Consider the following 17,375-nt stretch of genomic DNA (forward strand, 5'->3'; position numbering starts at 1 on the left):
TTATGAGACACTTCAACTCGTTTACTGTATGACCATAGCCAAGGCTTTCTGAATTTAAGACCTGAGGAAATGGTGGAAAAGTGCCATGGAACCTGAGCACCTGTGTTTTATGAGGAAATGCCTAATAAAACCCTGCTAACTTCACAGGTAATCACAATGGCAGATAGTAATCACAACAGTAGGAAGTCTATCAAAGATGAAGGATAAACACATCAGTAAAATGCTGACCTTGATCCTCTGCAGAAAAATGTTATGTCTTAGTGATCTCTGCATCGCCTGTTCTTATGCCTGAATTTCAGAGATCTAAATTGCTTGGCTGATGAAGGATGCTGATATGGAAGCAAACAGCTGATAAGCTGAAGCGGTGCCATACAGTACAAATGTCTTACGATACATCTCACATGAGACAGCTTGTTCAACTCTGCTTTGATAGCATGCTGGGGGATCTCCCCCTTCATCTTATTTGAATTACTTTTCGGGTGAAGAAGAAGTGGTCTTCTTTATTTCCTAACGAGATTCTCACTTTTGTCATACTGTTCATTACTGGAATCTCCTCAACGTGGCCGAACAGCATTACTTCTTCAATGAAAGAGGTTATACTATTCAGAAAAGCTGGCTGGCGTGTCTAAAAAAAAATACCCGACAATCAACGCTACACACCTCTTTTAGTTCTCCTATCTGTTAGTGCGACCTCATAAAATCTGTCCACAGTGAACTTTATAAAGCTGTTGAGTACTCATTTTAGCCATTATGTAATTATCCTTTTGGAGGCTCTATCATGGTGTCTTCTGCTGGCAGAAATAAAATGGAAACAAAAGCACTCGACAAAGAAAAGGGCTGTTGCCTTGGTGTCGATGATTAAAGGGGATGCAGCACAGTACTTCACCAGGATCCCATTCTCTTGGTGATAGGATTCACTTTCCACGCAGGGAAAGAAGCACAAGAGCCAAGGTGCTTGATGTGAGACGTAACAGGAAGACAATGACTGCAGAAAAGGAGGCACTGCAGTACAATCCATTTACTTGCAGAAAAGAGAGGGAAACAATACGTCTTTTGCAAATACATAAAAGAAGGCCTTGTTCTTCCATCGAAAGCTGAACTAAAATGTCCTAGGGCCTGATAAAACTGGCTCTAGTAATTACCAGTCCTCACCAACACAGCCATCAGTGCCTGGTAGAGACACTTACAGTAAATGTATCAAGCTTATGCAACATTTCAAAGCTGATTTACTTCCCTTCAGAATCATCTTTGGTTTCCTTTCTCGTCTTCTCTATATTTTGACTTCCAATGTTTTACAAGCCTTTCCTGCCTAATCAGCAATAAATGGCAATATTACTGTATGCCTCCCCAAAACATTTTGACTGCAGTCCCTTTGTTCCCCTAAAAAAAATAAATCCTTATTTCACTGTACGGTATTGTAGTAAATCCTGTGTATCTAGTATTTTGTGCATTTTTTTTACCTAAAGTGTAAGCCACAGCATTTTGGCAAAGTATGAAACACGTCAGGAGGCTAGAATACCTACAGTATATACTGTATATGAAATCTGATGTGTGTGCAGAAGGTTGGTCTGTGTGGTGTGGTTGATTCTTACAAACAGCACTTTGAAATAAACGTCAAATTATATTGTCTGCAAAAAATACTAGGAGAGGTTACTGTCACATTTTTCTCTCCCCCTAAGTCAGTTCTGCTCTGCTTTAACATTGGCACTATTGCAAAGCTGTTCGATACATATTTTTATCATGCTTTTTTGGTGGGTGTTACAAAACGGGGAACACACACACGGCTTATACTTTCATTTATATTTGAATGCTGGTGAAATGTAATTACTATTTTGCACAAGCTACAGTATAAAAAAATAAAAATTACTTCTTGTTTCCCTGGGTTTCAGAGAACGGTAACAAAGGGTGGCTAAATGGCTGAATGCTAAGATCAATCAAAAAGGAATTCATCAAAGCTGTAAATCCTTAGCACAGTCTTTGTCAGAACTGTCAAGTTCTACTGCACTCTCTGCCAGGAATCTCTGTATCCAATATTGTTTTGCCAAGTAATATTAATAATGTCACATTATCATCCACTGAAATCTGGTCACGTCCAAAGCCGAGTTCATTTCCTCTTTTTGTTTGGATCATTGCTGAATGTGCCAACTACATTGCAAGACAGAGAACATAATTTGATTCATTAAGCACGGATGTGCGTGAGGAAATCCCTTTTATAATGTTTTCTATCAGTCTCGGGGCGGTGTCAGTATCTGTGATAACACTTCAAAAATCCATTTGATGCTTCTTAGAATACATTTCAGTAAAAAGGATTTCTAATGCCTTGATATTTTATTTAGTCACGCTGAGAAAATATTTATCTGTTTTTTTTTTTGGAATGAAAACATTAAACGGTAATGCCTGCTTCCAGGCATATCTTCTATCTAAATCTCTGTTTTTTGGTGGAAAAAAAAAGTAACTTGGAAACAAGATTGAATGAATAGTAGCTCAAGGGATACAACACTTAGAAAAAATGGGAAAAATGAACATTTACAGACAAATGTGATTGTTTAGACACACACCAATTAAAAATTAAAGATAATCTTGTTATAAGAGCATTTTGGGAAACTTTAAAGTTGCATTACAAGAAGAGCAACCTAATTAATTCTTGTCCTCAAAGTTAAAGGAGCTCTTTAGTCTGAGCAAAGAAAACTGTAAAAAAAATGTTTCAAATATGTTTTTAAAAATACTTGATAACTCAATGGACTTCTTACACATCAACAGCGTAGTGGATATGAAAACTAAGGGGGAGTGAATTTTAATTCGAGAAAAAAAGCACATCTTTACACATAGGGTTGTAGGAGCCCATTGACTAACTCTGGGGGGCAATGTTAACCTGTGTGATGCCAAGAAATACTGTAAGCTTAATTCCCAGGTAAAAAATAAAAGAAAATTAGGAAAATGGTAAACATTTAAGCAGTGGAGTTCTCTTCTCACGCATGCACACACCCCTGTACAGAGACTTCACAACTGAAATGACTTATTTCTAATTCCATTTTACTTTTCAGCTTGGAACGAACTTGTGCTTGCTTCTTTACAGCTGTACCCCAGGCTGCGTTGTTGTGCTCTGGATGGCTTTTCTGTGAGCACAAAGCCAGCTGTTTACTACACCGGCAAGCTATCACTAGCCACTACATTTTGCACCGCTACCCACAGAGAAATAAATATGTAAGATTTATATGGTGGGGTGCCAAGCTATTCACTTTTTAAATGCAATATTTCAGATAGAAAAAATAAAGGGCAACTTAGAAGTGCAAACCACAAACTTCCTTAGGCAGATCTTCCAAAAAAAAAGAACAAACTCACACGGGACTTTCAAAGTGGTACAGAATGTAGTCTGGAATAACATATTTCATCTTTGTGATTTTTGTTTGGTCATAAGGAATAGAGGATGTTTAGGATGTAGTTATTACTGTAGTATCAGGGGAAACAAACAGCTGCTGGTGCGTCGCATCGCCGTTACTCGAGTATGAGAGACTCCCTCGGCCCTGGGACTAGTTTTCATGCTCAAGCAGAGGTGTTAGTGGAAGAAAGCGCGGTCACAACCTAGGACACACACACACACACATACACACACACACACACACACACACACACCAGAGTGGACAAGACACCAAGCAAGGCAACGCTAAACGACGCCACAAAAGGCACAACCCACACACAACGAAAGTCTAAGAGAAGCCATACTCGTCCTGGGCCGGAGCAGGCGGTACAGCGGAGTCTGCAGGGGCTGCAGCAGGCTCAGCAGTCTGCTTGCCAGCCACAGCGGGAGGAGAAGCAGAGCCCAGAGCAGCGAAAACATCCTTCGCAAGATCAATGCCCGAGGTCTTGAAGGGTCCTCCGTCAATTTGAAAGTCCTGGTTTGCCGCGCTGTCCGTGACAGCGGGACTCTTCGGGCTTGCGGGGTTTGCGACGGCCTCGGCGGGGCTCTTCGCCGCGCTGGTCTGCGCCCCCTCGTTCCCAGGGCCCTTTGCCGCTTCGGGCTGCGGAGGCTCGGAGGCGGGGGGCGGGGCGGCCGGGGCGGTGGGCACGCTGGGAGCTTTAGGAGCGTCCGCAGCGCTGCCAGGGCCGCCCGGCGTGGGGGCGTCACTGAGGTCGACCAGAGGGGCCACCTGGGGGGCAGCATCGGAGGCGGAGGCGGCGGGGGGCGGGGCGGGGGTGGCGACGCCCGCTTTGGGCGTGCTTGCCTGCTGGACGGGGGCAGGTTTGGGGTCTGAGGCTGGGGCGGTTGTGCTGGAGGTGAGGGTGGTGGTCTCACTAGTGGGGCTGTTTTGGGCCGTGGCGAAGGTTTCAGTGACAGTGTCAGAGTTAGTGGCAACAGAAGGGAGCATGTCCTCGACAGTAGCTGTGGTATCAGCGGGGTGCCTGTGAGGATAAGGAGTAGAAGAGAAAAAAAAAAGACAATATAGCAGCAGTGACAGGAGGAAATAAAAAGAGAAGGAGTGTTTCAAAGGCACGAGCATACATGGTGAGGGAGTGCAGCATGCAGTTATAAAAGCACAGAAGTAAAGCCCGAGAAGGTGAGCCAACCGAGTTTTCGGTCAACGGCTGTAGAAATAAAATGATCGCAAAGGCAGAGCAAGGGGGTTTTGCTTGCTTAGATCCAGGGAGCAGAAATAAACAGGGTTAGGTACAGCCACAAACAAACTGCCAACGCAAACTGGGCATTTCTCTTTCTTTTATGGCAAACGTAGCAATCCTTATGTTGCTACTTCACTAAATATCTCTTGTGTATGATTATTGACAAAGCGATTCCTTGCTACGATTTGCAATGCTTCCAACAGAATGAAGAAGTGAAATTGCATCCTGGAACTGAAGGGGAATCTTTCTTCCTCTAGATATCGCAGCTTAAGGGACCTTTCTCACTTCTCCAGGATGAAATAAAAGACTCATTTAACTCTCAAAACTCCCACTCTATTTTGCCGTTTCTCATTATATACTTGTTTTTGAAAAACAAGATGGAATGAGATTCCTTAGATGGAAGGTAATACTTCGATTTCTGTTGTCTGATGGCAGCTGCTATTCTATTTCTGTAAAAAAAAGGGTGATATTTCTCCTTCCTACTAAGACAGCATCACAAGTTGAGGTTTTTGAATTCATGTGTCTGTTGACAGTCTATGTAACAGTCTGTGACTGTTAACTTCCGAGATGACAGTTGCTCTGTGGGCTACACACTGATAGGTATGTTGATAAGGGACAAGGGTGGGTGACACTCATGATATTATAGCCGCTTCACAAAGAATCAAAACCCACAAATGAACAACAAAGGAAAACGAGGAACTACAGGTGCCAAGGCACTCGGTAGCATCACAGGCAACTCAGTATTACTGCCAACATTCAGCTGTAATTTCCTGGTATGGCTTTCGCCTGGTGGAACAAAATATTAACCCCTCTTCACTTACCAGCAGTTTTTGCTTTAATTTAGCATCTCTAATCATAATATTTTGTTCAGTTTGCTCAATTTAGAATCAACAACTGTGTATTTCTTCAGTCTTAGCTCGCGGCTAAGATCCCTGCCATCCAAGGGAGGACAGCAGACGTGCCCACTTTCAAGATGTTTTTTTTCTTAGACGCGCCACAAGTAACACAGCCCCACCCTGGGGGCTCGTTGTCAGCCGGAGGAGAGGTGCGTCTTTCAGCAACAGCACTCTGTGCCTGGAAAGGGGTGTTCGCTGAGAGCTGAGAGAGCGCTGGGTGATTTATCGCACCCATCCCTCGACAGCGCCACCTTGGGGGAATCCCAGTCACAGTCAGTGACGCGACGCAGAATCGAACCTGTGATTTTACAGCTCCACCTGTGCTCACACAAGCGCCTTTACTGGCTGAGCCCCTCAGGAGTGGCTTTTGATATTGCTCTGTCCTTATTAATGGGCTCACATTAACAGGACTGAGCATTCGACAGGCCTCTTACCCCCTGCACCCTTAAATTCTATCTCATCTTCCCTATTTCTGGATGAAAAAGACGACCTTACACTTTCATTTGAAACCTACAAATTAAATCTGATTATATTGCAGTGGGCAGGTTAAACCTCGTGATGATGTGCAGAATGCCGATAATGTCCAGTGGTTGTGAGCCACTTGACTAACTCCACAGGAAATCACAAGATTTCCAGGAACAACAAGACCACAAGAACAACAACGTCCTTGGAAGCCGTCCTGTTTTTCTCTAGATTTCTAATAGCCCTTTTCCACTGGCACGCCTAAGCCACGCAAGCCCGCAGTGGTACAGCTCCAGGTGAGTTTTCCACTGGCTGTTTCGGTGTCAGCCAAGTGTGTACCAGCCTCTGAAACTCCAGCCCAGCCACCTGGGTACTGCTGAGTCACAAAGCCAGGGGGCAGCGATGACTGCTGTTAGCAGCATGTTGCTTCTAGAAAAAAAGAGGGGAGGTACTGAGTGGATTTGAGGAACAGTCTTGGGCTGCTGAAGAAGTGGAGGCTCTTCATCTAGAAGGTTTCAGAATTCAGAAAATGGTGTTTGACCGAATGCATTTGGATTTCACAAGTAAAGGGCACTTGGCAGCAAAAAAAAACATTTCTGCCACTTCTGGGAAGATGGAAGCTGGTGCTCTTTCCTACTTTTCTCTCTTATAATCAGGCCTTGCACTTTGGTTAGTGCACTGGAAAGATTCCCAACCTGCACTGGACATCTGCGGAGATTTACACGTTTGGCACTGGCTTGGGTTGGGTACCAGTGGCAAAGGTGTATGAGAGATGATCCCTGGAAGGTACTGTCGAGTAACTGAGGTAGTGAAGAGCGAGGTATGGTGCTTACTCAGGTTCAGTCAGCGGGGTGGTCTCATTGGGCTCTGTCTGTCCCCCTCCATCATGGTTTGGGGTGCGCTCTTCCTCTGTTCGCACCTCCACAATAGGCTCCTTGGATTCATCTTTCCTGCAAGCAAACAGTATACAGTACGTGTAGGAATTTTGCTTTGTAAACACATTCACTAAAAGCTCCAGGGTACAAGAAACATTTATAATTAGGACAAACAAAAAAGTCACAGGGTCAGTAATTTAGGAATTTAGCTTTACTAGTTCAACTGATAAAGAATCACCTCAAAAACAAAGTAAATACAATTGACTATTATGCAGAACATAAGATAGAACATAAGATTCCCTTTGATTTCGATAAACCATTAGTTACAGTCACATTGGGGGTTTCTAACATATATTCAAACTCTGAAATGTACTGTATCTTTGCACACAAGAGGAAAAAGGGACTTGCGCCAGGAAAGGAGATAAAAGAGGAAAATGCCTGTTAACATTATCTTTCCGCTGGATGAGATTTGAAGGATGGCAGTGCTTCCTGGTGAGTGCTCAGAACGAAAGTTTGACACTGTTTCTGCAACGTTTCTTTTGCGGCACACAAAAAGCGAGCTTTTTCCGAAGACGCTGAAAAAACACAGCGGAGCCGGTAACTCACGAGAAAGCCGCCTTCCCTTCCTCAATGTCCTTGCCCTTAGCTCCGGGTCCCGACTTCCCACAGAAGTTGACAGCGATGCACATGAGCAGGCCGCACTTGTTCAGGAAGTAGCAGGTGACGTCCACGACCACCAACAAGATGACAAACACGACAATTAGGATTCCCACGATGGCTCCTGTGCTCAGCCCTGACCCACTAGCCACAGAATCTTCAGGGTGAAAGAAAAAAAAAACAGAGAAACATGATTTTCAGTAAGCAACAACAAATCCCGTAATCCCGTCCGAGATAAACTCCTCAAATGTTAATTAATCTAACCAAACCAGATCTGGAGACATGCAAGTCCATACACAAAATATTAACTTGGTAACAAATGAGGCTTGCTTCCTTAGAAATATACAAGAATAGATACAATATTTTCAGTCTGCCTCTGATACTTGTTACTCAATATGTGAAAATCAGGCAAGATTCTATATGCTACTGTCTATACCAGTTTAATTAACTGTAACATTACAAAATTAAATATTTTAGTTTAGAATTTAGCAACCCTCTGTAACCAACTAGATTTCAAACAGCTGAAACGGATTTGTGATTTCCAAACTGAGCGTCTTGTCTTTTGTATCTGCATTTGACTTGAATGTGTTTTTTTTTTCTGTACTATTGAACATTCCTGTCATAAAGAAAGAACACTGATGTGTTATAACCTCTTGGAAGAATATGTGCTATAACAATCTGCAAGTGACAGTAACTTAGCAAGAAACATAAAAAGGTGTTCATATTTGAAGTGAAGGAAAATACAAAATACTTACCGCAAATGAATACCAAAAGTTTAATTAATGCTTGTTAAAAAAAACCTTGCTACACTACATGCATTTAATGCTCATAAGTAATGCACACAACAATGTGCATTTGCATTCCTGAGAAATGCATGTTTGAATAAAAAAACAATAGTATAATCACTAGGTGAGAAAGAACCACTCTTTTGTGATTTGAATGTTACCCTTTCTTACTTTTAACGCAGGACTTGCTATCCATGTGGGCAAAGAATTACAGTATGTAAGGATTATATAACCAAACAACTGAGCAGTTTTAACCAGTTACTGTAGAGGTTTTGCACCATTTCCAGCCAGAAGTGTGCTTAAAGAATGTGTGTGTTACGCATAGTGTGATACTGACACTTGACACATCAAGCATATTCCACTCAGTGTAACTACTCAGTGCAAATCCATTCAATTTTGTTGGTGTCCTTTCATATCCCAAAGAAACACTGTCAAAAATTACAAGACTATTATTAGTTATATCCTGCAAAGGTCCCTCAGTGTGTGCATTAATTTTTATGTTTACAACATCAGAAACAAAAAAATACAAGGAAGACAAGAGTAAGGTGAAAACCCCAGACAAAATAAACACAAACTGTCATCCAAGTCGAACTTTCTCCTTTTTTTATTCATCTTTTTTTAAAATCATTTTGGGTTATTAAATTTCTAACAGTTTTTTGTGTTTCTCGAATACACAATATTGAATTTCGGCATTCCCTGTTCACACACATGCATCTGTCTCCGCACGGAGCCACAGTGACCAAGAGTTCTAATCACCAGGATGTGGAGTGAGAGAAGGTTGGGAATTGAAAAAACTGACTTACTGCATTTTGAAGACGCTTGTACATGACACTTAAATGTGCACATTAGATGTCCTCTCTGAACAAAATATATCCACAGCAAAATGATGATACGATTGCCTTTTGTGGCCAATTTGTATTATTTTTTGCTTTTATTGAAGTGTGATTCTGCATGAATATTTCAACCAGAGGAAATGTTCCTCCTATTTTAGGACCATACGTTCCCACATGCTACACTTAAGGAACGTTTATGAGAGATAGGAGCAGTGCTGAAAGACAGCACAAGTTTCCCCTTGCAGTTGTGCTAAAAAGACCCACTTCAGTTCTCATCTCAGTCTCCTGAAGAAAACAACGTACAGTACAAGCTCTTGTTCAAAGACAGGTAAGCAGAATGTATTTTAAAAACCACAAATCTACTCATTACCGCTATTAAAGTGCTTTGCACTGTCCACATTTGTCTAATCCAATGAACAAAATTGTAACTTGGCATAAAAGAACAAAAAGTCAATTAGAATGATGTTTGTATAAGTAATTTCAACTAGTAAATTTGTTAATTGTGCGCAAACTATTTCTTGGGTGTTACAGCTCTTAAATGTTTGCAAGAAAGCTCCATTTGTATCAAGATTTAATCATCTAATTGCCTAAAATTAGAAGGGAAGCATTTCTTTTATTCTAGTTAATCTACATGTTACAAAAATAATTCAACAGTTTATATTTCATCAGGTGAATGTGAATCATGACATGTTTCTCATCCATTGTTGCAGTGTGCATTAGCAACGTGTGAACATCATACATTCAAGTCTCATTTTCAATTCATTGTTGAACACAGTATCAGTGCCTTTTGTTCTGGCTGAATTTAGTAAAACATAAAGGTGCTTACGAAAGACAAAATATGCAAATGACTGCTAATAAACGGTCCACTGAGCCTACAGGCAACGGTATTCTGTCTGTACAAGCTACCCATACAATTATTTTAATGCAATTGCTGCTAAACAGTTAAGTTGATCTTCAAGAATGCCTTCCAGCAACTACATTTTCTCATCTTGAGTCAGTAAAACACTTAATTATTCATAGGTTCTCCTTCCTTTTTTTGTAAAGGGCTAGAAATGGTAAAAGCCCATTTGATCAGTAGTTTGCATTTAATATGAACATAAAGGGGAAATCTGAGAACATATCAGTAAGACTTGCACCTAGGGGGTATGATTACTTCAGTTACAGTACATGCACACAAACCACAAAACAAAATACTGTCTTTGTCAGTTCTTACAGGTGCAAATCTTGTCAACTGTTATTTTACTGCCTTTTACTGAGCCTGTAAATAATCGCAAAAAGACTAAGGCTTTCATTTACCCATTTTCTGAAATAAAATTACATATCTATCCCTATAGACATAAAATGAGGCTTCAATAAATGTTGATCCAACCAAGAATCAAGTTTTCATCTAGTGCAAAGATTAATAATTTGTTGATTAGTGACTTCCAAGCAGTATTCCTGTGCAGAAATTGATTATAGCTCATACTGTACACAGTAAACAACAATGGATCTTTAGTAATGGAATTAACTTTCAGTTAAAAAAGTATGGATCTCTTTTAAGATTAACCTTACAATCTACTGTAGCACAGGACCTTCAACACAAATCTAAAAGTTAACAATTCATTGAGGCTATTGTTTTACACTGATTCAGCAGTGGTCACACGCAACTTCAAAGTCTGCTAACCTTCCAGGTGGTGCTCCACTACAGGAAAAGCAGAGCCACAGTGATCCTTTGCACATCCTTTGCACATATGAAAAAAATGATAGCCCGGGCTTGTTATTTATTCTGAATCACAGAAAAAACATTAACAGAGGCCCTGTGTTAAAATGAAACCCAAAAAATGAATCAAACACTTATGCAAGTGAACCACAGAACACAGTTAACACACCCATTGTGTCCCTAAAATTGCAGTTTTTAGAGCTAAACAGTCGACAGAAAATTTATTTTTTAAACGCTCTTCAGCCCTTTTACAGTACTCTTTGTCATTTTCATATTTGTCACCATTTTGGAAAGGGAAATATCCCCCCAGTTGTGCAAAAAACGCACTGAGAGTCATGAATCAGAAAATCAAACAGTACGATTGGCACACAAATTCCATTTACTGTACCTCACCTCTGTACCATTTTGTGGTGACTGAGGTAAGGTGTGGAGCAAAATGTATGAAAATATTTGCTTCAGTCTGAGCTTGATTACAACTATTATTTGTAGTCCATAAGGTCTTGATCCAGAACCTACAGAATGGTTACACTTACTACACTACACATCCCTGCCTTAAAACAATTTTCCTCAAACTTCGAAATCATATTATACAATCACAAACATTTTCCGAACAATGAAAGTGAGAAATAACCACTGTATCTGCTTTTTGGCTCTCTTCGATAAATAATTCATTTTTAGCCATCTAGTTTTCTATAGCCATAAAACAGGAAATCATCCTAGATCCAAACACACTTCTCTCTGCTGGACAGTTAGAAAAGCTCAAATGAAAGCATCATCTAATTCATACAAAACTGCAACACAAAACACTTGCTTTCAAGCACTTCAATGCATAACGTAAATATTCAGAATGATTCTAGCCATTCCTCCAAAAGCAATGTACAGTATATGTAAGTTTAAAAACACACATTTACTACATGGGTGCACATCAGTTTCATGTATTAAAAAGGAGAGTTAACTAGGAACAAATCACAATCTATGAATATCAATGGAAAAAAAAGGAAAACTTTACAGCTTATGGGTTCAAATCCCAGGTCAGACACAGCAGTTGTGCCCTTGAGCAAGGTACTTCAATCAGACTGTTCTAGTCCCATGCCCAACTGTATAAAAGGGTTTAAAATGTAGGTTGTTTTGGATAAAAGCATCAGCCATATTAGTTAATACAACATATGAGTTCTAGTAATCAATTTTTGATAATTCCAGATAATTCCAGTAAACCTAGAAAAATCTTTCAAAACAAGAAATCATTTCATGGGCACCACTTGTTCTAATCTAAAAAGGGGTATATTTCATCTTTTAAATTCTTATGGAAATTGGTGTCTTCTGCTTCTCACCATAAAGAAGTTTTATGATGACAGAGGTGTGACAAATTCATGGATTAGGAGCCATATCAGACAGTGACAGACGGGAACGGATTTGAAAATGATTCACTTATTGTGCCCATTTCAATGTTTTTTTTTTATTAATGTTACTTTTTCAAATGTACATAGAATGACCACTAGAGCATGTGTCTGCACAGTCAGGCACAGCGTTTGCGGTGGCGTTTCCACGCATTCTTAAATGGGATAATGGAAAGGAAAAAGGGACACTGGGTTATTGTTAACTTGAAGATAGAGTCTGTTGCCTTGCTGAACTTTTTTGTTCTACTTTACGTAACAAAGGGGGGGGGGAGGAAAGGTTTTGAATAACAGAAGTACCAAGGAACGACCTCTTCCTGCTGCCCACCGCCATCCTCAACATTAAGCTGATATTTCGCTCTTTTTCAGCGCAAGGATTGAAAAGGCATACAAAACAATCAGCCAGCCTTGATATGAAATGGCAGGCAGTCTTCAACTTTACTGAGACAAAGTCTATGAGAGTAAGAACACAGTCAGTATGGAGGAGACGAGTGAGATCAGTGTATAGGTCACTGAGGAAGAGCCCAAGGTTGCTGATGACACAAAGTAACAAGACAAAAAAAAAACCATAGTTTCCAGAGAGCAAGAATTACACAGCGAAATATTTGTATAAAAAAAGTGTAGGAAAAAATTAAACAAATCCGTGCACATGATAATGTGATGATCCATAGGTGTCCACGACCACGTATGAAGACAGACAAGGAAAGGGAGATAAAAGGGGAGAGGGAGAAAAACAGGGGGAGAGGGAGGGGAAAAAGAGAGAGAAAAAGAGAAAGATAGAAAAATAGGTCATAAATACAGAAACGTAAGATTGGAAGGTAAATTGAAACAAACTAAAATAAAAAAAAATCCACACAAGTTAAGAGAAAAGGTATATTTTTTAAGAAAAAGACAAAAAGAAAACACAGCAAGTAAGAAAGCTCAGCAGATGACACGGGGCAGTGAAGCAGGCCGAATGTCAAAGTTAGAAGGTCAGGAAAAAGGTGAAGATGCAGAGGAGTTATGAACCACACAGGAAGTGGCAGACAAGTGACAAAAAAATCTAATAACAAGAACAGGACAACCTCCCTGACAGCGAGCAATTTACTGTACATTAACACTGTATAATAGTACATGATATTTGGCATGATATCCAAATACTGAGCCACGGGTACTACAGTAGTTTGCGTTTAAATAAGAAAATAATTAAGCATGAATTAAAACAACTATCAAACCAAATATAAGGTAAAAACTCATGAGGACGAACGGATACTATAAACCATCCTGATAACCATCTTATTCATGGTGATTAACTATTTAAAGTAGACAGTTAATGTATAAAAAGTCTCACACAGGGAAGGCTGTCCATGAAAAACAAAGAAGTAATGGCAAAAACATGTTAAAATAATGAGGGTGTTCTTATGATCATCATCAATGTGTTATTGTTGGTGTTAAAAACTCTGCTTCAAGTGGCAAATTTTTAGAAGGAGCACCTGTAGCGTCTGTTCTTAGTCAGCCTAAGCTTGGGAGATTTGGATGATGCAACTGAGTTTTAGTTTCACCATCAGTACAGTTCAACACCGCTCTCCTAAGTGGACTTTACAAATGGTGAACACCATTCCTTTCTGGTGTTAGAAGAAATAGCTTATTTTCATAAGGCATCAGCACTCTCAAGACGTACGCACCTGTGTCACCTACGTGCGCTTACTTGTGTGTACATGCTTTATGAAAATCTCGAACTTTCTTTTAAATATCTCATCCAGCCACCCATTCCCTGTTTAACAAACTGCGGATTCAACAGAAGCTTCGTTTAAGCTGTGAAAACTGACAAGGCAGATATGCTAAACATCTGGGCAGGGTTTACAAAGCCCAAACATGGTGCTTTTTCCCCAATTTGCCAACGCTTGTTAAACTGTTTACTTGTCAAGTCAAATGACATACAGTGAAATACAGCAGTCAAGACGTGGACACGAAAGTAGACAACAAAACAGATACACGGTCATCCAACTAAACCTGGGGTGTTACTAATGGGATGTCACTATCCAAACCTCCCATCGCTAAGTGGTGGGACCAACCCAAGCACAAGACAAAGCAAGTCCCTGTGCCATGCTTTGGCAACTGCCAGTTAACAACTCAGTTAAGCAATTTCAGATTAATCCCATTAAAGCATCACCATGCAAGGTCAAAGGGCTGCATCCCCAGTGAGAAACAAACATCCCAAGAATCGAGCTGATGTTCGTCTTCAATAAATTCGGTCTACCTGAATGACTTATAAATCAAAACAGATTTCAATACTGTCTGTAAAGTTTCAAGCCTTTTGTATGATCAATTACTTGCCATCACATATTTACTACCACAAAACACAGAAAGGGGCCATAATCTTCTAGTGATATTGACAAACATTCATTCTACTTTTTTTAAATGGCAATATTGAAAAGGAATTTTGGACATGGCTTACATCAGTGCACACATTCATTACGCTAAGCAAGACTTAACCTGATGTTGTGTTGGAGGATAATTATGTTTTAAGAACTGAATGGTCTTTGTACATATAGGCCTTGTTTCATAGGGGCTTTCTGTGTTAGATGATCAAAGTCTTTGATGATTTTTTACAAGTAGTCTCAACCATAAATATGATCTCTACAAAGAAATGTTGAGTTTCACCAGCTTATTATTTCGTAATCTTTCCTTAGTCTTAATCAAAATCAAAGATGTAAATTCACGGGTTTGAGATCTATCAAGAGTGACAAAGAGTAGATCCAAGAATGGCAAAACCTGAGAGACTTATAAGAGAGAAGCAGTAGACAGAAAGGCCTAGTCTATTTCAAAGGGGAGGCAGCCCAGTCAAAAGTGCGAAAATGCAAACAAGTCTGAGAAGAGCACTGTCAATTCAGTACAGGGCAACCGTGACAATTTGAAATGGGAAGAATGGGGGCGACAAGGCCTGGAGTCCCATCAGATGAGACATACTAGTCAAGCAGAAATTATGAGAGAAAAAGATGTCAGCTGCAAGCTATGTTCTGCTCTTTTTTTGAAACGGAGATAAATCATTCACACCTCGACCTGTTAATTCTCCAGTGCCTCTAATGAAGTTTAGCCGTGACTAAGCTCACGGGGGTGGGGTAAAGTTTCTCCTGTGTTGCTGAAGGCATGTTTCCACATAAATCAGCACAACAGGGCGGTGAGTATTTTCTGTCCGCTTTTGTAACGTTTTGGGTTTTTAGGATTTCAGTTGCTTGGCAGCCAGCCCTCTTTTGCTAACGAGGCACTCGCACTAAATGTGCGCTAACTGGAGGTGGTTTTACTGTAGGCTTCATGAAGCATGTTCAGCTAGAGGCGGAAAACAACTGTATGGGAGCACTGGGATAACTCAGGCCCGGGAAAGCGACTAACAATTTACAACAAGAAAACTGCGGCTCAAATAGGGCTAAAGGGGCAGTGATGGGGGGGAAAAAAAGAGAGCAGACAATGCGTGCGGACAGATGGTGTTAAATTCACACAGAAAGGGAATACCCTTGATTTAAAGGCAAATGAGGCATGACACTGTGACCCAGCATCAATTGGCAGTGGCTTCGTATAGTAAGCAATGTTTCTGGTACCTGGGATGGCAGTGGGCTCTGGGGGGGTTCTGAAGTAGTAGATGCCAGGCTGCGATTTTCCTTGCTGGTTCTCGGCCACCACGTACACTTCGTATTCGGTATTCCAGTCCAGGGCCGAGAGGACGGCATACTCACTGTCAGACGGCAGTCTGATCTCAGGCTTCCAGTCTGGCATGTGCTTCTAAAAACCGGAAGTTTGAAGAAAGCCAGACAAACACTGTCAAGGGGCTCATTTACTACAGTAAAAACCGCTGACATGGGAGTGTTAATTCTACTAGTTCTTTCCATTTCGAATTTTACCATACCCTCTTTAAAAATATGAATCCCTTTAAGACACAACCCTCCATTTCATTTTACTCTTTCCCCTTCAAATTCTGCTGTATTTTTTAACCTGTCAATATTACTGCCGCAACGGTTTTTTATTTCTAAAATAAAGTTTCCATAATGGTTTAGTGAAAAAACCAAGGCGCTGTGCCAGGGAAAAAGGGGGACATTGTGCGGTAAAGAATAATGAATATTAAGTTTAATATTTAAAACAAAAACATTAAAAACGTTTAGGCGATACTGGAATCATGGGATAATGCAGATGGTCTATTTTTTTTTGCAGGTTTAAGGAATGAAGTCTGAAACTATTCAGAATGCTTTATGACATAACAGAAATTAAGGTTCATCTAAAACTCTGTCATACAGAGTTAGGGCCGGAGCGGTGGCTCTGTGGCTCAGGATCTGCGCCTGTGGCTGGACGGTTGCCGGTTCAAATCCCGCAGCCGGCAGAGGAATCCTACTTCGTTGGGCTCCTGAGCGAGGCCCTTAACCCCAACTGCTCCAAGGGCGCCGTATAAATGGCTGACCCTGCGCTCTGACCCCAAGCTTCTCTCCCTGTCTGTGTCTCATGGAGAGCAAGCTGGGGTATGCAAAAAGACAAATTCCTAATGCAAGAAATTGTATATGGCCAATAAAGTGATCTTATCTCATCTTTAAGTTGCAATATTTATCTTGTATTACAGTATTTTCTTTTACGTTTGATTGGTTATTGTTTGGCAGATTTCAGTCATTCTTAAACTCTTGGCTCCAAAAATGTTTATACTTTTTGTATCCTGGTTTTGATCTTTATCTTAAGTTGTTATTGGGGCAATGCATTTTGTCTGATAATTTTGATACACGTCATGTCTTTCAATTGATAATGTCCTGAACATATTCATATACAAGAAATTGTCTATGGCCAGTAAAGTGACCTGATCTTATCTTATACTCACAGGTTTGTATCTCACTAAGTAGTGTCGGATTGGGGAGCCGCCATCGTCCTGCTTGATCCAGTTGACTTTCATACTGTTCCCTGTTTCCATCACTCTACCGTCCAGTTTCGGAGGGCTGGGTTCCCCTAGGGAGGACATACCAGTGACAGTGCAGTTAGTGACTGTACAGACCTGTACCACTGTCTGGAGCTCAGAACAGCACAGTGACAACATTCCTTCCAGCCCTTGTGAATTATGTATTACCTACCGGTCCCATGTGTCTGGTCTGCTCTATTTGGACACCTGAGCTCATGTATTTCTCCCCTATGTTGTCCCTAAAGCAT

At 40.7% G+C, this 17,375-nt stretch overlaps 1 protein-coding gene across 7 annotated transcripts in view; it reads right to left on the minus strand.

The window, feature by feature from the left end:
• The window catches only part of LOC148816834 (neural cell adhesion molecule 1-like), a 246,055-nt gene that overhangs the window by 5,172 nt on the left and 223,508 nt on the right, over window positions 1-17,375 (minus strand). For 5 of the 7 annotated variants that reach the window (XM_088939429.1, XM_088939428.1, XM_088939426.1 and 2 more), the window contains 5 exons: window positions 17,053-17,177; window positions 15,797-15,977; window positions 7,457-7,664; window positions 6,809-6,925; window positions 3,724-4,401 (listed from right to left, as the gene is read on the minus strand). In XM_088939429.1, coding sequence (XP_088795555.1) covers window positions 3,724-4,401; window positions 6,809-6,925; window positions 7,457-7,664; window positions 15,797-15,977; window positions 17,053-17,177 — 1,309 coding nt within the window. The remainder of the gene's footprint in view (window positions 1-3,723; window positions 4,402-6,808; window positions 6,926-7,456; window positions 7,665-15,796; window positions 15,978-17,052; window positions 17,178-17,375) is intronic. The other 2 variants (XM_088939431.1, XM_088939430.1) reach the window with 1 other exon arrangement.

The sequence above is a fragment of the Atractosteus spatula genome, chromosome 22, assembly GCF_055471065.1.
Source record: "Atractosteus spatula isolate fAtrSpa1 chromosome 22, fAtrSpa1.hap1, whole genome shotgun sequence".
Lineage (NCBI taxonomy): Eukaryota > Metazoa > Chordata > Actinopteri > Semionotiformes > Lepisosteidae > Atractosteus > Atractosteus spatula.